General features: G+C 45.5%; 1 protein-coding gene across 5 annotated transcripts in view; it reads right to left on the bottom strand.

Moving 5' to 3' along the window:
* ptprc (protein tyrosine phosphatase receptor type C) overlaps window positions 1–23787 on the bottom strand; it is a 251311-nt gene that overhangs the window by 83088 nt on the left and 144436 nt on the right. For all 5 annotated transcript variants that reach the window (XM_085982416.1, XM_085982413.1, XM_085982415.1 and 2 more), the window contains 3 exons: window positions 22472–22612; window positions 19566–19685; window positions 3328–3504 (listed from right to left, as the gene is read on the bottom strand). In XM_085982416.1, the coding sequence (XP_085838542.1) occupies window positions 3328–3504; window positions 19566–19685; window positions 22472–22612 (438 nt within the window). The remainder of the gene's footprint in view (window positions 1–3327; window positions 3505–19565; window positions 19686–22471; window positions 22613–23787) is intronic.

Here is a 23787-nt window from a genome sequence, read left to right as displayed (position 1 = left end):
ACAACGGCGAAGCATTTGTTCTAATTGCTGTTGTAGTTTGAAATGGAGTTGAGTTCGAGCCCGGTGTCCCTCAGAAATGGGCACATCAGTAGACTTGCCAGACTCAGAATCCACAGTTAAACTATGTTGTTGTTGCTCAGTGGAATTCTGTGCTGAAACTTTGTCTTTTGCACCTGAGTTGGGCTTACCATCATCCGTTCCAGAGTCTGGGCCGACTATCTTCACCGAGTTCTCACTCGTTATTGTTTGTAGGAAATGCCAGTCCATATTCATTTTCCTAATCCACTCCCGTCCTAGTAGTGGAGGACCTCCTTCAGATATCACATATATGTCCATTATTTGACTGTCTTCGCCCTTGTGGACCACTGCAACCTCTATTTTCCCGATGGGGTACACTCTTTGCCCCGTGTATGTTTCCAATATAATCCCCGTATCCTGTAGGGGAATATGTTGGAATAACTTTCCGTAATCTTTCTTATTTATGACCGTCAATGCCGATCCAGTGTCCAATTCCAGTTTTACTTGGACTCCTTCTATCTGAAGAGTGACCCAAATTGTCTGGAGGTCTGCACCCTTACCAGCGTTGAGTACTCTTAAGCTAGCCAGTTCATTACTGCTAGCGTCTGAATCGGACTCCTGTTCGGTCACCTTGTGTACCTTTGCGTATTTTCCTTGCGGTGACTTCTTGTTGCTGGTCTTCTTCGCTGACCTGCATACTCTAGCTATATGTCCAAGCCTACCACAAGTTCTACATTCTTGGTTTTTAAACCAACACTGGTTCTGATCATGCGTTGTCTTTCCACAACGATAACATTTGCCAGAACTCACACCCAATTTGTGTGCACTGAGCTCCGGTGACCGTAGCTGCATTACTGCCGTGCCTCTCGCTGCGGCTTCGTGTGCTGCTGCCATAGTGACCGCCTTCTCAAGCGTCAGCTCATTCTCCTCGAGCAGTCGCTTTTGTGTATCCTGTTTAAATAAACCACACACAAATTTGTCTCGAAGTGCCTCTGTCAGTCCCGTTCCAAACTGGCAATATTTCGCTAATTTACGCAATTCCAGCAAATAATCAGCATTGCTTTCATGCTGTAGCTGCCTTCTGTCGTAAAATTTAAATCGTTCCGCTAGCATCAGCGGCGTGGGGTTTAGATGATCTTTCAGGACAGTAACAATCTCATCGAACGTCTTATCCGCCAGTTCATCTGGTGATAACAGGTGTTTCAATTGCCCGTATGTCTTCGCACCCATTAAATTTAATAATGTTAGAGCTTTATCTTGGTCACGAATTTTATTGGCCTTACAATAATTTTTTACTCTTTCAACATATATGGCCCAATCTTCGAGGTCACTATCAAAGGTGCTAATATTCCCGTGTTTAGGCATTGTAGATTTGCAATTTCTCAGATTTTTTTTTTTTTTTTTACTGCTATCCGAGATGGCGGCTTCCCGCTCTTGCCGTCGTCCTCCGCCCACAAAATGGCGGTTTTCCCGCGCTTGGCGGTCTTCACCCGTCCCCCGACGCCGTCTCCCTTCAGCCCTCGAGTGCGGCCCTTATCTTCGCCGCGATCGCCCGAGTGCTGCCCTTATCAGCGGATGCGATCGCTGGATCGCGAAGTGGCTCTCGGCTCTTATCAGGAGATGCGATCGCTCCGTTGAAACGCCTCCCGCTCGAAGCGGCTCTCGCGCCCTATTCCTCCAGCTCCCCCAGCCCCGTTCGTGCGGCCAACGCGGTCGACTGCCTGTCGCGTCGCTGCCCGGCTCAGACAATGGCTTACCCACCACCAAGCTGGAGAAGAAGCTGACGGTCGCCGATGGAGGCTCCGAGGTCAGGATGTCTTCCAGTGGGGTGGAGAGGGTGGAAACCTCTCTGCAACGTCCTGGCTGTGGACGAAGCTGCCGTGGAGTGACTGCCGCAGGGTCCGAATCAGACTCGTCGCCAGTGTTAAATCTGTGAGTTGTTCAAGTAATCAATACTCAGACTTAATCAGTAACAATAAAACAGGTCTTTACTGGTTGGAGGTAGGGACTATACGTAGGTCTTTACTTCATGCCCACAGGCGGGAACTGAGGGGAGATCAGTACCCACAGTACTATTTATACCCCTATGGCCAGGAGTGGTACTGCGTATCACTACGCCCAACAAGTAGTGCAGTCCTGTCCATAGGTTCAAAGTAGCACACATATTACATACACAACAGTTCTGGACTCCCCGGCCATCAGAAACATCCTTTCTGCAGCTAGTCTGTCCAGACCTGACAGAATTTTATAGGTTTCGATGAGATCCCCTCTCAATCTTCTAAACTCCAGTGAGTATAAGCCCAATCGACACAATCTCTCCTTGTACGTCATTCCTGCCATCCCAGGTATCAGCCTGGTGAATCTTCACTGCACTCCCTCCATGGCAAGAACGTCCTTCCTCAGGTAAGGTGACCAAAACTGCACACAATACTCAAGGTGCGGTCTCACCAAGGCCCTGTACAACTGCAGCAAGACATCCTTGTTCTTGTACTCGAACCCTCTTGCTACGAAGGCCAACATACCATTTGCCTTCTTAACCGCCTGCTGCACCTTCATGCTTACCTTCAGCGACTGGTGCACAATAACACCCAGGTCTCTTTGCACTTCCCCTTCTCCCAATCTATTGCCATTCAAATAATAATCTGCCTTCTTGTTTTTGCCACCAAAGTGGATAACCTCACATTTATCCACATTATAGTGCATTTGCCATGTTTCTGCCCAATCACCCAACCTGTCCAAATCATACTGGAGTTTCACGACATCCTCCTCACAGCATATCCTCCCACCCAGCAGGCTTTATGACCTGCTCCTATGTGATCTGCCTTCATATATTTTTATCAAAAGGATGCAAAACACCGTAAAAATCATGTGAAAAAATTGAGATTTGCTTTCTGATTGTTTTTAAAACATCAGGAAGTTACAAAGGGACATAGACAGATTAAGTGAGTGGGCAAAACTGTGGCACACGGAGTTTAATGTGGGGAAGTGTGACATCATCACTTTGGATTCAAGAAAGATAAATTGGAATTTTTTTTTAATGGTGAGAGACTAGGAATCAGCAAAAGTGACCATGAAGCTATCGGACTGCTGTAAAAAAAAACAACTGGTTCACGAATGTGCTTTAGGGAAAAATACTACACAGAGTGCAGTGGTTTAAGAAAGCCACCCGCCATTTCCTTCTCACAGCAACTACGGATGGACAATAAATGCGCACGCCCCAAGAATGAATTTAAAAAACCTATTAGTCAGTAAGTGGCACAACAGTGCTGATTATTATAATTACATTAATGTTATTATTGGAATACTTACTGCCTATTTTAGTTTGCGCTTCTTTCGTAACATTCTCACTATACAGAAATATGTTTTCACAATTATTCCTGGCTGTAACAGTTATGTTACATTTTGTATAGGGCTTCAGACTTTTACAGGTAGTTGATCCTCTCATGGTAGCATCCACAATGTCTTCCAAATTTTGCGGTGGCATCCCTGTAAAAGAAGGAATACAGTCTTTGAATTATTCTTACCAAGGCTTGATCTTGGCATACTCTGCCTTTAAATCCGGCCCCAATTCTAGGATACTCCTGTCATAACTTCAGTGGGAGCAGGTCAGAATGGCTGGAAAATAGGCAAAACCCTGGGTGGCTTTGTGATAGTGAAGCCTCTGTTGGCCTCTTACAAGGTTATTGCTGTAAGTCGGGTGGTGGAGCCAGGGGTGGCATTTGTTAATTCGGCGGTGCCTGGGCCTTCAGACATAGACCCAGCTTACAGATAGCCGAGCTGTGCCTGGTCAGACCAATCATACCACCCAGCCAACGTTCCCGCTAAGCTGCGTGGTCGTGCAGTGGTCTGGAAGTCCCGCATAGGCTGCTCATCGGCTTTTATATGGGAGAAACTGTGCATATGAAAAGATCTGAATAGGCCGCGCAGCCACTTAAAGGACCACACACCAAAAAAAATAGGAGGGAACATTGCTCCCAGCCCATCAGCTACTGTGGGCCTCACCTGCAGGCGCAGGTCAGTATGGAAACCTGGGCCTAGAAATTCGGTGGGCTGCGCCACCAGTTAGCGCCTAAAGAGGGCACTCAGTGGCTTTAGCGCCACTGGCCAGGCCTCCCGCGAAATTTAGCGGGGCGCTAATGGCGGCGTTAGCCTGTAGCGCTGCGCCGCCACCGATGACGTCATTGGTGTGCGCAGCGCCCTGCTGCCGCCCCGATCGCAATATTTGGTCGCGCCCCCCGCTGTAGCACCGGTCGCAATTTGCGACCTGTTCAGGGGACCTACCTGCGGCAGTAGTGGCGCTAATTAAAGGGGCGGTGCGGGGCGGCCATTTTTTTTGCTGGTCGCCTGCCAGCACCTCCTCGCGCCGCCGTCCCCGGCCTCCTGAGACCCCCCCCCCGGGCAGTGCCGGCTGTGTCCCAAGGGCCCGGCACTTCTCCTCGGCGCCGGGCTCTTTTGCTGACACTCGCGATCGGAGATCGCGCTGGTGCAGGCCCCTCCCCTTTAAGAAGGGGAGGAAGGCCTGCAGTACCCAAATGGGGCGCCACCGAATTTCTAGGCCCTGGACCCTGACGTTTCGTCACAGTTAATTTTTAAATAAAAGTGGCCCTTTTTGGACAGTGGCCACTGGGAGTGGATAACTACAGACTCCTTCTTCATAGGGACCCAGTACTCCCACCACACCCCCCCACCCACCGCCCCCGCCCCCCCCGCCGCCTACCACCCCCACCCCCACCCCTGACCCCCTGCCCAGTCCAGTGGTCTTCCACTGGACTTGATTTTATGGCTGGTGGCCTCAGGTACCTGCCAATGGGATTCAATTAGGGAACCTCCCCTGATTCTAAAACTTTCAGCAAAGTCACCGGTGGAGATTCCTGACAGGTGCAATCCCAGCATAATTGCCGGGATCACTGGCCCGTGGATTTTCACAGCGTAAATACTTTATCTCGGAATCTATACCTGAGACCTTAAAAAAAAAATCTACCCATTTCTTAAAATATTTTGTGGCAGTTTTGTTCTTCCTCACTGCTTTAATGAGACTAGTCTGTGTGTGTTTCCCCTTTCTAATTGGTCATTTTCTACTTTTATTGTCTCACCCATCATATTAGACAAAACTTTTCCACCTTCTCTCTCTCCACTGTCCCCCTCACCCCCCTCACCCTCGGCAAAGATTCTCCCCAATAAACGTTCTGAGGCACCGTCACAGTGTCAGGTCCCCACTCCATTATACAGCCTTAAAAATAAAATTAATAACATATTAAGCATTTTAAATATTAAACTGCTGAGAAAAAAAGTCAGAAACTTATCCATAAACATACCAATGCTCCAATATCTTCCCATAGCCACTCATCCCACCACTCCAAATTGATATCCTTGACATGGGATAGACTCTCCCTCAATGAATCAAGGCCCAGCCCTAACATTTTGAGGCCTGTCATCAAGAATTTATGCATACATGAATGCTGAGAACAAGCAACATGGCTTTGCCAGTGTTTGCCACTCTGACCCCAGGCAAGCCTTAGACTTTAAAAGAAAGAACTTGCATTTATATTGCACCTTTCACAACAACAACAACTTGCATTTATATAGCATCTTTAACATAGCAAAACATCCCAAGGTGCTTCACAAAAGCATTATCAATCAAAATTTGACACCGGGCCACAGAAGGAGATATCAGGACAGCTGACGAAAAGCTTGGTCAAAGAGGTAGATTTTAAGGAGCAGCTTAAAGGAGGAAAGAACGGTATGGAGGCAGAGAGGTTTAGGGAGGGAATTCCAGAGCTTAGGGCCAAGGCAGCTGAAAGCACAGCTGCCAATGGTGGACCAGGGATGCGCAAGATACCAGAATTGGAGGAGCGGAGAGATCTCGAAGGCTTGTAGGGCTTGAGGAGGTTACAGAAATAGGGACAGCTTCAGGACGTCCCAAAGCTCTTTTAAGTACTTTTGAGGTGTAGTCACTGTTGTAATGTAGGGAAACCGGCAGTCAATTTACACACAGCAAGGTCCCAAAAACAGCAATGTGATAATGACCAGATGATCTGTATTAGTGATGTTGCCTGAGGGATAAACATTGGTCAGGATACCACTGCTTCCTAGCCTTAGCCCCAACAAAGGATTCATGAAAAACCCAGCAGCAGAACAGCTGATTTAATGGTTAGAAATAAAATATACAAACAGACAGTGATGCCAGGTCTCTGAGCAGGAGTGCACATGCCAGGTATATAACACTCGTGTATATTTACAATGGACATCTTTCTATCTAGCTCTTCAAAAAGAAAACAATAAAATGTAGCAATCTAAATGCTACGGTATTCTTTTGTAAATAACTTTCATATAGGCACCTGTGCTAGTCTGAACTACATCTCTTGGAAATTCAAACCAAGTCTCAGACTCAAACAGCTACAGCTCCTTACACATCCCCGAAAACAGATTTGCTGGATCTGGTTAACGATTGACCACATTTGAAAATAAGTGGCCACAGTTAAGAACATAAGAAATAGGAGCAGAGGAAGGCCATTTGGCCCCTCGAGCCGGCTCCGCCTTTCAATAAGATCCTGGTTGAATTTCTACATCAATTCCACTTTGCCACCCTATACCCATATCCATTGATTCCCTTAGAGTCCAAAAAGCTATCAATCTCAATCTTGAATATACTCATTGACTGAGCATCCACAGCCCATCTGGGGTAGAGAATTCCAAAGATTCATAACCCTCTGAGCGAAGAAATTTCTCCTCATCTCAGCCCTAAATGGCCGACCCCTTATCCTGAGACTATGATCCCTGGTTCTAGACTCTTCAGCCAGGGGAAATGGTCTCTCAGAGTCTAACCTGTCAAGCCCTCTCGGAATCTTATATGTTTCAATGAGATCACCTCGCACTCTTCTAAACTCCAGAGTATATAGGCCAATTCTACTCAACCTCTCCTCATAGGACAGCCCTCTCATTCAAGGATTCAGTCTAGTGAACCTCATTGCACTCACTCTAAGGCAAGTATATCCTTCCTTAGGTAAGGAGACCAAAACTATACACAGTATAGGTCTATATAATCGCAGCAGGTGCAGTCTATATTGTTGTGTAAGCACCTTTAAGAGAATAACTGGTCTCAGACTGCAATACCGGCAGTGACCACCCCTGTATAAAAGGCGCTAGTGAGCCTCTGTGTTTTTAGTTTCACTATTGACTTCCACCAGTAAAGACTTATTTTGTTCCACTCCTGCTGTCCGTGTCTCAATCATTCACGGACGTAATACTGGCGACGAGTAAGAAACAAACTTACCTGCAACTCGGCAGCAACTCAGACGACGTTATTGAAGGTCGAAGCCAGAAGAAAGAAAAAATAAATAAATAAAATCCAAAGAAACTCGAGAAACGTGCGTCGACCGTGGACAACCGCCCTCCAAATCGTCGGATTGAAAACTTGCAGGAGAGACTGTCAAGAGCCAGGCTTGGTTCCTCGGTCTGTGGGTTCCCAGCTAATCGGGCTGGTGGCAGGTAGTGCACTGATCCTTCCTGGGCTGCGGCGGGCTAGAGCTCGATCAGGCGGCTTTTCAACGGGGCCGGGCAGCGAGTCGGGAAGCAAAGACAGAGAGAGAGGGTGGAGCACACGGGGCGCGGCTGGTGCTTCGAAGCCGGGCAGCGTTCGGACCTAAGAAGATGGAGGGAAGTGTCCCAGAGGGTCCGCTCCACGACAGGAAAATAATAAAGAAAAAAATATTAAACGCGCAAGAAACCGTGGAAAGCAGCGCTAACAACAGCGGGGAAGAAGGCAAAGCGTGGGAGGCGCCATTTTAGATTTGCAAGATGCCGAAGACTGGCTGTATCACTGCTTTTGATAATACAATAGAGGACTGGACCACGTATGTGGAAAGAGTCGAGGTATATTTCGAGGCAAACAAAATAGTGGAGGAGAAAAAGGCATCGATATTGTTAAACTTAATGGGCGCTAGAACGTACGGCCTATTGCGGGACCTGATTACTCCAGCCAAACCGAAGGCGAAGAGTTTTAACGAAATTGTTGCTGTCCTACAGGAACACCTAAACCCTGCACCGCTGTTGATAGCAGAAAGATTTAAATTCCACAGGACAACTCAGCACAAAGATGAGAGCAATGCTGAGTATCTTACGGAACTACGCAAGCTATCAAAGCACTGCCAGTTCGGAGCAGGACTGGCAGATACCCTACAGGACAAATTTGTCTGTGGACTCCCGAGTGAAGGAACACAGAAGAAATTACTCTCAGAGAAAGAGCTGACGCTAGATAAGGCTTTCAGCGTAGCAGTATCGTATGAAGCAGCAGCCAGGGGAGCTGCAGAAATTCAACAAAAACCACAGGAATACGGCACCCACGAAATGACACGGGGGTTTGCAAAATGTTATCGCTGCGGCAGAACTAACCATGACCAGAAGGACTGCTGGTCCAAAGACAAAATATGCAGGCAATGCGGGAAGATGGGACACATTGCACGAGTTTGCAGGTCTGGGAAGAAGACCAGCGACAACAAAAAGGCTACTAAGGAACCGTACAAGAAAGTACAAAAGATGACGGACAATAGTTCCGAAGACCAGATGAGCGATAGTGAATCCGGGAACAGGAGACTAAGCTGTCTCAAACTTCACAATGTAATCGCAAAAGAGGATCACCGAACCATTTGGGTCACCCTCACGATAGCAGGGTCCCAAATTAAAATGGAATTGGATACAGGATCAGCGCTAACCGTCATGAATCGACTAGACTACGAGCGGCTATTTTCACATATACCCTTGAGAGAGACATCCATCGTCTTGACGACGTATACGGGGCAAAAAGTATACCCCAGAGGAAAAATAAGGGTGCCTGTCGAATACAACGGCAAGAAAATACGGAAATTGTATCTCTACATACTGCCAAATGGTGGACCACCGTTATTGGGACGGGAATGGATCAGGAAGATAAACTTAGATTGGCACTCCATTCATGCAATGACGGTGGGCGGTAAAAATGATGACGACGTCACTCCTGGACGATTGTCAACAATCTTAGCTAACGCCAAAGAGGTATTTCAACAAGAACTGGGCACACTTAAAGGCGTAACCGCCTCGATAAAAATAGAAGAGAATGCAGTTCCCAAGTTTTTCAAAGCAAGACCGGTACCATATGCAATTCGCCCAGCCGTCGAGGCAGAGCTGGAGAATCTGGAGAAGGCGGGCGTGTTGTCTAAGGTCGACTGGAGCGAGTGGGCGACACCCATCGTTCCTGTCATGAAGAAAACGTTAAGCAATAAGTCCGGAGAGCCAAGGAAGATTCGCATCTGTGGGGATTTCAAGGTGACGGTGAACCCTGTCCTTCACACAGTACAATATCCTCTTCCAAGGATAGAAGACATTTTCGCCTCATTGTCTGGAGGGAAGCGTTTCACAAAAATTGACCTAGCACAAGCATATTTGCAGATGGAGGTTGAAGAGTCCTCTAGGAAGTATCTCACGATAAACACTCACAAAGGTCTTTACCAGTATCATCGATTGGTATTCGGAGTAGCATCGGCTCCGGCGATATGGCAAAGAGCGATGGAACAAGTCCTGCAAGGGATTCCGGGGACTCAGTGTTACTTGGACGACATCCTTGTGACAGGTGAAGATGACAGTGAACACCTTGACAACCTAGAACAGGTGCTCACTAAACTACGGGAACATGGGCTGCGAGCCAACCGCCCCAAGTGCAAATTTTTAAAGAAACAGATATCGTATTGTGGCCACGTGATTGATGAAGAGGGATTACATAAGTCCCCTGACAAAATTGAAGCGGTTGTTAAGGCCCCAGCGCCTGAAAATGTGTCGCAACTGAGGTCATTCCTCAGATTGGTGAATTACTATCATAAGTTTTTGCCGAATTTGTCGACAATTTTGCACCCACTGAACGCCCTGCTACGAACGGGGGTAGCATGGAAATGGAGCGATGATTGTAAGCGTGCTTTTCAGAAGAGTAAGGACTTAATCACTTCAAGGGAAGTATTGGCTCACTACAACCCAGCACTGCCGATCAGACTGGCGTGTGATGCATCTCCCTACAGCATTGGGGCGGTACTGTCACATAAATTCCTTGATGGTTTAGAGAGGCCGATAGCTTTTGCGTCACGCTCGTTAACTTCTGCCGAGCGTAACTACGCTCAGATTGACAGAGAGGCCCTCAGCCTAGTGTGGGGGGTGAAGAAGTTCAATCACTACCTGCACGGTCAAAAATTTACTCTACTAACCGATCATCAACCTCTTGTTTCCATTTTCAACCCTCAGAAGGGCGTACCGATAATGACAGCGCAACGGCTGCAGAGATGGTCCCTTTTCCTAGGGGCACACCAATATGACATCGAGTACAAAGGAACTAAACAGCATGGAAATGCTGATGGATTGTCACGCCTACCGTTGCCGACGGTGGAAGAAGACGACCTTGCAGTTGATCCAATGGAGTTATTCCACTTGACCATAGTCGAATGTCTCTCTGTGACGAATGCAAACATAGAAAAGGAAACACGGAATGACCCGACACTATCACGGGTCTATGATTTAACGGTGAAGGGATGGCCAGCACATCGCGAACCACTGCTGCCAGCATTCTCGCCGAGAAGAGAACAGCTGTCAGTGTGCAGAGGAACCTTGATGTGTGGATCCAGAGTAGTAATTCCACCTAAGTTGACGGATAGAGTGCTCAATGAGCTTCATGAGGGTCATCTGGGTGGGGTAAAAATGAAGAACTTAGCCAGAGCGTTTGTGTGGTGGCCGGGAATCGATAGAGAAATCGAAGAGATGACCAAGAGCTGTGTAGGATGCCAGAAGGTCCAAAACGCCCCACCACAAGTTCCTCTGCATCCATGGGAGTGGCCCTCATCTCCATGGCAAAGGGTGCACATTGATTTTGCTGGTCCCTTCATGGACTCGATGTTTTTAATTGCAGTGGATGCACATTCAAAGTGGCCAGAGGTAATAAAAATGTCCTCAACCACCACGGAAAAAACTATCACAGTTTTAAGAACCATATTCGCCAGGAATGGGCTGCCTGAACAGATTTGCTCTGACAATGGACCACAGTTTGTGTCTGAAGAGTTCCGGAGGTTCTTAAAGAACAATGGTGTTAAGCACTACACATCTGCCCCATATCATCCAGCCACTAATGGATTGGCCGAGAGGTTTGTCCAAACATTCAAGAAGGCTATCAAGGCAATGTGTAATGAAGATATACCCCTACAACACAAGGTGGACAACTTCTTGTTTGCCTACCGGAATGCGACACATGCGGTTACCAACCAAACCCCAGCCATGATGTTCTTCAATCGAAGACTACAATGCCGCTTGGATTTGGTTAAGCCAAACGTCCGAAGAGATGTGGAGAACAGGCAGTTTCAGAATATGAATAAAAGGCCGACCAGGAGTTTTAAGATGGGTCAACCAGTTTTGGCCCGGGACTACCGCACTGAGAAATGGCAGCCAGGAACGATTTGTACACGGCAAGGACCTCTCATGTATACCGTGGATGTTGGAGAGAGCATTGTAAGACGCCATGCTGACCAGATTCTAGAGTCACTGGAAAACGTCAACTCCACACCACGATCTGATACACCTGGAAATGAAATCGACGTACCAATTGCAGCTACCGCAGAATCGGTGATATTGGAAGCAGATGAACCAAACAACGACATTGATCTCGACTCAACATTGCCAGAAGAACCTGATACCCCAAAGAGGCGTTATCCAGACAGAATCAGGAAGCCTCCTCAAAGACTGAACTTATAATTGCTTAAACTTAACCAATGTATCTAGCAACCGTAATTGTGATTGTAATTAGTTATCATTTAGTTGTTAAATGAATGTTATGTACTGTTTATCTAAAAGGGGAGGAATTGTTGTGTATGCACCTTTAAGAGAATAACTGGTCTCAGACTGCAATACCGGCAGTGACCACCCCTGTATAAAAGGCGCTAGTGAGCCTCTGTGTTTTTAGTTTCACTATTGACTTCCACCAGTAAAGACTTATTTTGTTCCACTCCTGCTGTCTGTGTCTCAATCATTCACGGACGTAATATATATAATTGCAGCAAGACTTCCTTACTCTTGCAACCCCTTGCAATAAAGGCTAATACATTATTTTCCTTCTTTATTGCATGCTGTACCTGCATGTACAAGGATACCCAAATCCTGTTGAATACCAAGATTTACAAGTCTCATACCTTTAAAAAAATATTCTGCTTTTCCATTCTTCCTACCAACTATTCACTGTATTTATTAACAATTTAGATGATAGGACAGAAAGCCACATATCCAAGTTTGCTGCAGACTCAAAGATAGGTGGCATTGTCAGCAGTATAGATGGAAGCATAAAATTACAAAGAGATGTTAATAGATTAAGTGAATGGACAAAACTGTGACAAATGGATTTCAATATAGGCAAATGAGAGGCCACCCACTTTGGACCTAAAAACGATAGAACAGAATACTTTCTAAATGGTGAAAAGCTAAAAATAGTGGAGGGCCAAGAGACATGGGAGTCCAGGTAGATAGATCATTAAAATGTCATGAATAGGTGCAGAGAATAATAAAAAAGGCTAATGGAATGGTAGTCTTTATATCTAGAAAACTAGAATATAAGAGGGCAGAAGTTATGCTACAGCTGTACAAAGCCCTGGTTAGACCACACCTCGAGTATTGTGAGCAATTCTGGGCACCAGAACTTAGGAAGGATATATTGGCCTTGGAGGGAGTGCAGCGTAGAATTGCCAGAATGATACCTGGACTCCAGTAATTAAAATACGAGGAAAGATTACACAAACTAGGGTTGTATTCCCTGGAATTTAGAAGGTCAAGGGGCAACTTGATCAAAGTTTTCAGGATATTAAGGGGAACAGATAGGGTAGATAGAGAGAATCTATTTCCGCTGATTGGGGAACCTAGGACTAGGGGGCATAGTCTAAAAATTAGAGCCAGACCTTACAAGAGTGAAATTAGGAAACACTTCTACACACAAAGAGTGGTAGAAATTTGGAACTCTCTTTCGCAAATGGCAATTGATGCTGGGTCAATTGTTAATTTTAAATCTGAGATTGATAGATTTCTGTTAACCAAAGGTATTAAGGGATATGGGGCAAAGGCGGGTATATGGAGTTAGGTCGCAGATCAGCCATGATCTCATTGAATGGTGGAACATGCACGAGGGGCTGAATGGCCTGCTCCTGTTCCTATGTTTCCTATAATTCCTATGGATAATTTCAAACTTCCCCGTGTTATACTCCATCTGCCACCTTAATAGATTTGTTAAACACGATTTCCCTTTCATAAAACCGTTTTGACTCTGTCTAATCATATTTTGATTTTCCAAATGACTTGTTACCACATCTTTAATAATGGATTCTAGCATTTTCCCTGCTACTGATATCAGGCTAACTGGCCTAAAGTTCCCTGTTTTCTCTCTCCCTCCTTTCTTGAACACCAGGGTTACATTTGCTTCCTTCCAATTCACGGGGACCGTTCTAGAATCTATGGAATTCTGGAAGATCAAAACCAATGCATCCAATATCTCTGCAACCACCTCTTTTAAAACACTAGGATGTAGGCCATTAGATCCAGGGGATTTGTCAGCTCTTAGTCTCATTAATTTCTCCAGTACATTTTCTTTACTAATATTAATTACTTTAAGCTCCTCATTCTTATTAGACCCATGGTTCCCCACAATTTCTGGCATATTCTTTGTGTCTTCTACTGTGAAGACAGATAGACAATATTTGTTTAATGTCTCTACTATTTCCTTATTCCCCACTATAATTTCTTCTGTCTCTGCCTCTAAAGGATCCATATTTATTTTCGCTAATCTCTTCCTTTTTACATACTTGTGAAAGCTCTTAAAATCTGTTTATATATTTCTTGCTAGTTTACTCTCATTCTATTTTCTCCCTCTTTATCAATTTCTTGGTCATGTTTTGCTGATTTTTAAAATCCTCCCAATCTTCAGGCTTACTATTCTTTTTGGCAACATTGTAAACCTCTTCTTTTAATCTAATGCTATCCTTAACTTCTCTAATTAGCCATGGTTGTACCAATTTTCCAGTGGAGTTTTTATTCCTCAAGGGAATGTATATTCATTGAGAATTATGAATTACTTCTTTAAATGTTTGCCATTGCTTATCTACGGTCATACCATTTAATCTAATTTCCCAATCTACCTTAGCCAACTCACCCCTCATACCTCTGTAATTGGCTTTGTTTAAATTTAAGACACTAGTTTCAGATTTAACCACAATACACTCAAACTTTATATGAAAGTGTATCATATTATGATCACTCTTCCCCAAAGGATTGCTTATGATAAGATTATTAACCATGTCTTATTACACAATACTAGATCTAAAATAACCTGTTCCGTAGTTGGTTCCTCGACATATTGTTCTAGAAAACTGTCTCAAATGCATTCTAAGAACATGTACTCCAAGCTACTTTTGTTTTTCCCAGTCTATATGAAGATTAAAGCCTCCCATGATTATTGCTTTACCCTTGTTACATGCTCCTCTAATTTCCTGATTTATACTCGTCCTTCTTGACTTGTCTGCAGCTTTTGACATGGTTGACCACTCCATCCTTCTCCAACGCCTCTCCGCCATCATCCAGCTGGGTAGGACTGCACTTCCATTCTTATCTATCTAATTGTAACCAGAGAATCACCTGCAACGGTTTCTCTTCCCGTTCCCGCATCGTTACCTCTGGTGTCCCCCAAGGATCTATCCTTGGCCCCCTCCTATTTCTCATCTACATGTTGCCCCTTGGTGACATCATCCGAAAACACAGCGTCAGTTTCCACATGTACGCTGACGACACTCAGATCTACCTCACTATCTCTTCTCTCGACCCCTCCAGGGTGTCTAAATTGTCAGACTGCTTGTCCAACATACAGTTCTGGATGAGCAAAAATTTTCTCTAATTAAATATTGGGAAGACCGAAGCCATTGTTTTTGGTCCCCGCCACAAACTCTGTTCCCTAGCCACTGACTCCATCCCTCTCCTTAACATCTATCTGAGGCTGAACCACACTGTTCGGAACCTTGATGTCATATTTGACCCTGAAATGAGCTTCCGACCACATATCCACAGCATAACAAAGACCACCTACTTCCACCTCCATAACATCGCCCGTCTCCGCCCTTGCCTCAGCTCATCCGCTGCTGAAACCCTCATCCATGCCTTTGTTACCTCTAGACTTGACTATTCCAATGCACTCCTGGCTGGCCCCCCACATTCCACCCTACGTAAACTTGAGCTCATCCAAAACTCGGCTGCCCGTGTCTTAACACGCACTAAGTCCCGTTCACCCATCACCCCTGTGCTCGCTGACCTACATTAGCTCCCGGTTAAGCAGCGCCTCGATTTCAAAATTCTCATCATTGTTTTCAAATCCCTCCGTGGCCTCGCTCCTTCCTATCTCTGTAATCTCCTTCAGCCCCACAACCCCCCAAGATGCCTGCGCTCCTCTAATTCTGCCCTCTTGAACATCCCTGATTATAATCGCTCAACCTTTGGTGGCCGTGCCTTCTGTTGCCTAGGCCCTAAGCTCTGGAATTTCCTGCCTAAACCTGTCCACCTCGCTACCTCTCTTTCCTCCTTTAAGACGCTCTTTAAACCCTACCTCTTTGACCAAGCTTTTGGTCACCTGCCCTAATTTATCCTTATGTGGATCGGTGTCAAATTTTTTGTCTTAAAATACTCATTTGCAGTGCCTTGGGAAGCTTTACCACGTTAAAGGTGCTATATAAATGCAAGTTGTTGTTGTTGTTGTTGTCCAACTCTATGATTACTGTTAGGGGAGCCTATAAACTACTCCCACAAGCGTTTTCTGTCCATTGTTGTTTCTTAGCTCCACCCATAGTGATTCTACGTCTTGATTTTCTGGGCTAAGATCTTTTCTCACTACTGCCTTTATCTCATCCTATATTATCAGGGCCACCCGGCCTCCTTTTCTATTTCACCTATCTTTTCGAAACATCAAATACGCTGGAATATTTAGTTCATAACCTTAGTTACCCTGCAACCACTTCTCAGTAATGGCTACCAGATCAAACCCATTTATCTCTATTTGTGCCATTGATTCATCTATCTTGTTACGAATGCTTCGTGCATTCAGATATTGTGCCTTTAATTTAATTTATTACTATTTTTCCTTGACATGGCCTTAGTCGCTAATGCCCTGTTACCGTTGTTAAACTCTCTGACCCTTCCTGACACAGTCTGCTTGATTTTACTCAAATCGCTAATCTGCTCTACAGCCTTGACTTTTCTCTTCAGACTTATAAATTTACCCTTACCTGAACCTTCCCCCTTATTAGTTTAAAGTCCTATTTACCACTCTAGTCATTCGATTCGCCAGGACACTGGTCCCAGCCCGGTTTAAGTGGAGTCTGTCCAGTTAGCCATTTACATAACTGAATAAATCACACAGCCTGTGTCTGTTTGAAAGTAGCTTGGCTTCTCCATCAGACTTTTCAGGCAATTAACCAAACATATTGAGTTAATTTTAGGACCATAGGTAGTTTTTTTTAAATTACTTATTGCGAATAATTGAATTAAATGAACCTCTGCAAAGCAAGTAGAAGAAAGAATTGCTTAATTTTTGCCATATCAACCTCCTTCTCACTCAGTGAGAGCCATCTCCACTACAGCGAGTCCTCCCGTGAACTCCTTACCCAGCCCTGGTATATGTTGGCCTCGTCACCTATTACAGTAGATATTTAACTGAAACATGCTGTACTATATTATTGTATATAATATCCACCAAGAGAGATAGAGAGAAAGAAAGAGACTGAGATACATATGTACACAAAGATAAACCAGCAGTCAACAACTCCCTCCAGCCCTGGCATAAAAATACAGTTTTATTCCACACATATTTTTGGTCAGTAACCACATTTTTGTCAGTTGTCAGTTACATTCTTAGTAAGAAAACCTGAACTATTATGAAACATTTAGTCAGACTAAAAACATACTAGGATGGAAAGTAAAGAGCAGGACCTCAAAGATAGTAATCTCTTGATTAAACCCAGTACCACATGCTCGTGAGTGTAGGAACAGTGAGATAAAATGGGTTAATGCATGGCTGGAGAAACGGTGCAGAAGGGAGGACTTTGGATTCCTGGGGCATTGGGACCAGTTCTGGGGTAGGAGCGACTTGCACCTTAACAGAGCTGGCACCAATGTCCTCATGGAGAGGTTAACTAGTGCTGTAGGGAAGGGTTTAAACTAATTTGACAGGGGGAGGGGAACCAGGTTGAACGATCACAGAGGGGGAACAAGGTGCATCGAGCACTGGGAGAGACTTACAGCATTAGATTAAAGTGTAGTCCAGAAAGAGGAGGGGTCAGGCAGGGGAGAACTGCAAAGCAGACTAAGGAGGTTGGAGTGCATGGGCTAGAAATTCTGTATCGCCCTGTTTGGGGCACTAAATTTTCAAAAGTTGAAAAAGTAGTGCCATGCGCTAATCCTTCTATCCTGCTGGGCACTTCGGCTTTAACGTTCCAAGAGGGAAGTCGAGTGTTAAATCAAGCGTTACCACTTCTCTTGGGGCGTTAAAGTGTGTGAGAGGGGTGGTAGCAACAGAGCGCTGATGAATGTTCAGTGCAGTGCTGCTGGCATCAGAGGCTCCTTCGATCGCTTAAAGGGAAGGGCCAATGATAGGATGCAAGATTCTTCCTCGTATTTCTGTGGGGCTCACGGGACCTGTGCAACTTGCATTACAGCCCCAAGCACTCTAAGAGAGTGCAGGGCTGAGTAATCGTGCATCAATTGGACGTGAAAAACATTCAGCAGGCACCAGACTGGTGCGAAGAATAAAGTTTGCCCTATCTGACCACCACTGCCTTTAAATATCGCTCCCCAACGGGCCAGCCGCGGTGACAACACCTCCTGCTGCTGCCGTTGTTGACGCCCGGCGATGCAGCAGGGGGCGGGAGCGAATATCAGATCCGGGGTGGTAACGGGGCACTGCGCACCTGATGACGTCACGATCTACGGGGTGCAACAGAGCGAGGCGGTAAGTGTTAGCGCTAGCGCAAAACCACCAGGGAAGTTCGCTATGTCGGTGAATTCACCACGCCCGGTCGGTAACCCCTTAGCGCCCCTTTAAGCCTCCCCCCCCCGCAGGCGCTAATGGGAAGCGATAAGCAGCTGAATTTCTAGCCCCTGTGTGGAAATGCACAAAGCGTGACAAATAAGGTTGGTGAGTTGCAGGCAAAGTTACCACATGAGATTACGATATAGCGGCAGCAACAGAAATCTGGCTCAAACAAGAGCAGCAATGAGAACTTAGCATTCCTGGCTACAGTGTATTCAGGGGGGTTAGGGAAGGAAATAAAGAGAAGGTGGCAGGATAAGTTGAGAAGGCTGTTAAAAAAGCATATGGGATTCTTGACTTTATAAACAGTGGCATAGAGTACAAAAGCAAGGAAGTTAAGCTAAAGCTTTATAAATCACTAATTAGGCCCCAGCTCCAGTTCTGGGCACCACACTTTAGGAAGGATGTTAAGGCCTTAAGATAGGGTGTAGCTGAGGTTTACTAGAATATTACTAGAGATGTGGAGAGACTAGAGAAGCTGGGGTTGTTTCCTTAGAGAAGAACGTTGGGATGTTTTACTATGTTAAAGGCGCTACATAAATACAAGTTGTTGTTGTTGTTACAGCAGAGACTTCTAAGGGGAGATTTAATCGAGGTGTTCAAAATCATGAAGGGTTTTGACAGAGTAAATAAGGAGAAACTGTTTCCACTGGCAGGAGGGTCGGTAACCAGAGGATACAGATTTCAGATAATTGGCAAAAGAACCAGAGAAGAGATGAGATTTTTTTTATGCAGGAAGATATTCTGATCTGGGATGCACTGCCTGAAAGGGTAGTGGAAGCAGATTCAATAGCAAATTTCAAAAGGGAATTGGATATAATGGCTCACCATTGAAATGCACTGAAGGACATGAAGTTTGTGTATTTGCACGGTAGATATGAACTAAACTCATCACAGAAAGTTAAATCAAGTGATTTGAAGTCTAAGAACTCTTTTAATGAAGTGTTAAGTGTTAGTTAATGCCAGTCATCTGCTCTGGTACTGAAAATGAACTATTACAAGTGTGGAGTCTCATTTCTTCAGGTTTTAATTGTTGGAGGTTTTTTAAACGTTGAAATGTTTTTTGTTTTTTTCCTTTCTGTCTCTTTTATTCTCTCTTAATCCAATTTTTCTTTCCCTCTCTGTACCTGATTTGGCATTGAATTCACAATTCTAACTTACACTTCCTTCTCAGTCCTTGCGCTGCCAATTTCACAATCCTCCCTGTTCACTCAGGTCCCTGCCCTGTAGAGGGCGCTGCACCGTTTCCACCCCACACTTCCAGGAACTTGCACTGCAAAATGTTATGGCGATTAAACGGGCAAGTCTAACTAATGGCGGGCACCATTCGTTGCCCTGCTACAGCAAATTCTGAGCCAATAAGATCCCAAAATGTTGCACTTATATTGCAAAGTACCATTACTGCTGCTTATACTAGCTAATGTAGAATGTTTCTCACCTTCGCATTTGCAATCTGTATGAATCGTTTTTGCTAATTTTACTCCGGTAGTACTCACTGTCCAGGACACTTCAATTGTCTCTTGTGTTTCTTTTGCAGAAATAGTTGGCTTGCCAGGGTCTATAAAATTTAAGCAATACAGTATCAACAATCATATCCCACAATTATTTTGTCTATTCTTTAAGAAGCGTTTGAACTCATTGGTGCCTGAATCAACTCTGTACAGCTGTGGCGCAATGCATAGGTACAATAAGGACACCATCTGATGTCGGTGCATGAGTTACAAGAGGGCCGAGTTTGCTCAGTGCGCGTTCAGTGTGTCTCTAAAGGGCACAACATTGTAGAGAGGCAGCTGCAAACAATATTTCCCCAGGCCATTTACATGGCCCATGGGGAACTACAAGTACAGTGAGGGAGGGAGTGCAGTAAAGACCACAATCACAGGAATGGAGCACTCGGGAGGGATTAGTGCTGAAAGATACCGCAAAGTGTTGCCTGTCAACCTGCTACAAATTTATTGCAAACACTCAAGCAACTTTAATGCTCTTTTGTTATTTACCTTGCGTGCCCATACAAGAGCAGAGTGCAAGTTACAACTCAAGCCCCATGGCACATTGATTAGGGCTTCACACATCAAATCATCATAGTACAACCTAGCTGAATGATGCAGGTCACTTACTGACACAGAGGATCTTCTTCAGGTTGGCCATCTGTCTCTGCTTCACCATAGAGGGGCATAGTGCCAACTCAGTCCCAGGAGTCATATGTACCCAGCAGCCAGCCATGTCAGTCACTAATCCCATTGGGAAAGCAACTAGTAGCAGCACTAGGATAGGTATTAGATGACACATAGCAACAAGAACTTACACTGATATAGTGCCTTTAATGTAAAGAAATGTCCCAAAGGGCTTCAAAATTGGTGTAAGGAAAGAGGTGCTGAGCCAGAATGGGTGCTTGGGAGGGCCAACCTGAGGTTTGGTCGAAGAGAAGGGTTTTAAGAAGATTTTGAAAGATGGAGACAAAGTGGGGAGGTGGAGAAATTTAAGGTGGGAGTTCTAGAGAGCAGGATCGAAGCAGCTGAGTCCTCGGCCACAAATGGTGGGGCAAGAGGAGGCTGTGCAAGAGACTGGAACATTCAGGAGGGGGTGTAGGGTGGTGGAGATTGAATAAATAGGTTTGGGCAAGGCCTTGGAGGATTTATAGATGAGGACAGGTATTTAAAATTTAATGCAGTGGAGGATGGGGAGTCAGTGTAGGCCAGGGGGCAATGGAAAGCAGGACATAGTGTGGACAGGATAGCAGCGGCAGAGCCTTGGGCAAGTTGGACGTTAGGGAGTGTAGAGGATGGCTGACTAACAAGGAGTTCCCGATATAGATTAATTTAACTTTGTCCAGACAGTTTACTTCTGATGGGATGGATAAAGATAGGAGCAGATGGAAGGCTAAGCATGCAAGGTAGTTGAGTTAATGCAGCGGGGAGTACTGGTGAAAGTGTATTCAGCCACTTCATTGTGCAGATATGGACTGGATTGTTACTGTATTAGACGGATCAGATACTTTGCTGAAGGTCTCATTCTGGCTGCAAAGGTGTTTCATCAGGGTATCTTCTGGGTCATTGTCAGTATCCTGTTTTCTCACTGGAAGCACCTGGGCCCCGTTCTCCTCCACCTGCTCCATAGCAGGGCTCCTCTAGATGTCAAAACTGTACCGCATGCAGCAGGCACTGATATTCTTGAAGACTCTACCAGAGCAGTAATGTTACTCCCCTACCTCCCCTTCCCCTTGCCTCCCATCACCCCACTCTGGATCTGTCCTGTTACCCTGGTGGATGCCTGGGCCTAGTTCTATCTGTGTACACATGGCATCCATGACCTGCTGCAACAGGGTCATGAGCCATGGCTGGAAAGGATAACCTTGGTTTCCTGGGAAACAACCTTCCAGTCTGCCTCGTCCTTCAAACAACCCAGGCACAAGAATAGGTTGTCTTCAATTAAATGAATGATGCCTGTTGCCTTCGAGTTGGACATTTATTTGCATTATCATGTGTTGATGGACACAGTTCACCTGCACATTTATGGACATGATGAATCCCTTGCATTTCATGAATGCCAAAGCACTTTGAATAGAGACTTGGATGGCTACAGTGTTGCCATTAATAATGAACTACAGTTTCAGGACCCCTGCCGCATGGAAAAAAAAATCAGTATCCTCTCATTCTTCGGCCAGCTTTCTATGGAGAAACAGACAAATGGGTTTGCCCCAGTAAACAATGCATCAGTGACCTGCTTGACACATTGTTGAGCTGTATATTGACTTATGTTCCTCCTTGGCTGCTTGGGAGGATCAGAGGTATAAAAGGGTCAGTGACTTCTGTTGGCACTGGCAGTACTGCCCTGATATTTGATGTTGTTTGCGGGTCAGATACCAGCATATAACATAGACCAGTCACTTGCTCTCTGGTGAGGCATAGAGTGCAAAGGAAGTTGACCACAGTCATTCTGAGGCAATGTGCCTAGGTCTGTATACATGGTAAGGGGCAATCAGCCCTGGTGCATAAGAAACTGCCTCGTGACAGCCCTCGCACTTTCTTCTAAAAAACCTCAGACAGAGGATACCAACGTGTATTCCACGGTCTGAAATTTGATTGTAACAACAGAAATGTAACAGTCAAAAAGAAAGCAGCAATCAAAAATACAGCATTCCACTTTTAGGACAGCCGAAGAGATGGTCGTAAGATCAACCAGAGAGCCATTGAGAGATCCTTCTCCAATTTCGTGACCCTTGCACACCAGTCCTGATCCAGTGATATACATCCCAACAGGAAAAGCTATCCCAATATCACAGTAATGTATCAGAGTTGCTAAGACTTCTGATTGTCACATGTTATTGCAATCTTGAATGCTTACTTTCAAAGCCTGCAAGGAATGATGAATATATAGTCTTGTTCCAACTTGCAGAATAATTGACTATGACAGAGCAATTGTAGTTTCCACACGGTTTTATATCATTAAATGTCATGGAGCTTGGTGAATTCTGGGTTTTATTTTCTGAAAGGCAAAAAACACATATGACAAAATGATAAATATATTTCAGATTTCTCTGAGCTAGCATATTGTTAATACATCAGGGGCAAAGTTCATTATAGCCCAGGATTGGGCGTTAACTTTTGAAAAATTAGAGATTTAGGCGCTAATGATTCAGAGTGCATGCTAAATTAAGTGTTAGCGCTGAAAGAAAGGACTGGAGCGCTAAATCAAACACTGATGCTCAGTGGTGTTACACTCGAAGCGCTAAGAAATTTCAGGTTAAGTCTAATTGCTCTCATCATTGCCACAGGCTCTTTCCAATTCTTAAAGGGGAGGTTCAGTCATGCTGCAGAACCTCATTCTCAGCATTGCTGGTTCTGCAGCTGTCTCAGCAAGCAGCGGAAGGCCAAGGAGAAGGAACTGGACCACTGAAGGAGGTGTCATTATGGCAGATCAATGGCCCAGGGAGACAGCTCGCAGATTCTGCCACCAAGCATTGGAGGCGTTGGCCTTCGCTGTGGAGAGATGGAGGGCGGTGCTGTACCCGGCAAGTGGCAGGAGGCCCTCACCGCAAGTCTTCCGTGCCATGTGGAGGGAGGTAGCCCAGCAAGTCTCGGGCAGCACTATGGTCCCCAGGACCCACACACAGTGCAGGAAGAAATTTAACAACCTCACTCGGGTAGTCAGGGTGAGTCAATGCTTCAATAAATGCTACATACCACCATCTGAACCTTAGTCTTCACACACTGCCCAAAGCACCACACACCCCAGCACTCACCCACCAACAAGCTCTACCAACCAACACTCACACGAACATCTCACACCTTACACACAATGAGAGCAATTCAACTATGACAGACACATCTCCCAATGCTCCACACTCATTCACACACTGTCATTTCTCTTGCAGGCCAAGGTGGCTCACAACAGGAGGGAGCAGGAGTGCACAGGCAGGGGACAAGCTGACACCCAACCACTGTCTGCGCTGGAGGAAAGAGTGCTGGAGATTATTGGGCGCCAGGTTGTGGGTGCCGTTGCCACCGGCGACGTTGACCCCCTTGGGGACAACAACGCTATGTTCATCCCTACTCCTTCTTCCCACATCCCACTTCCCCTTCACCCCACAAGCCTTTCCCACTTTCCAGCTAATCATGCTGTATACATGCCTTTCTCCCTTCCTGCCCGCCTCCCCTCAC

Source organism: Somniosus microcephalus, chromosome 3, assembly GCF_052327205.1.
Source record: "Somniosus microcephalus isolate GS21.2 chromosome 3, FLI_Smic_1.0, whole genome shotgun sequence".
Taxonomy (NCBI): Eukaryota; Metazoa; Chordata; class Chondrichthyes; order Squaliformes; family Somniosidae; genus Somniosus; species Somniosus microcephalus.
Note: the sequence above shows the minus strand (reverse complement) of the source record. Positions and strands in the feature narration are given on the sequence as shown.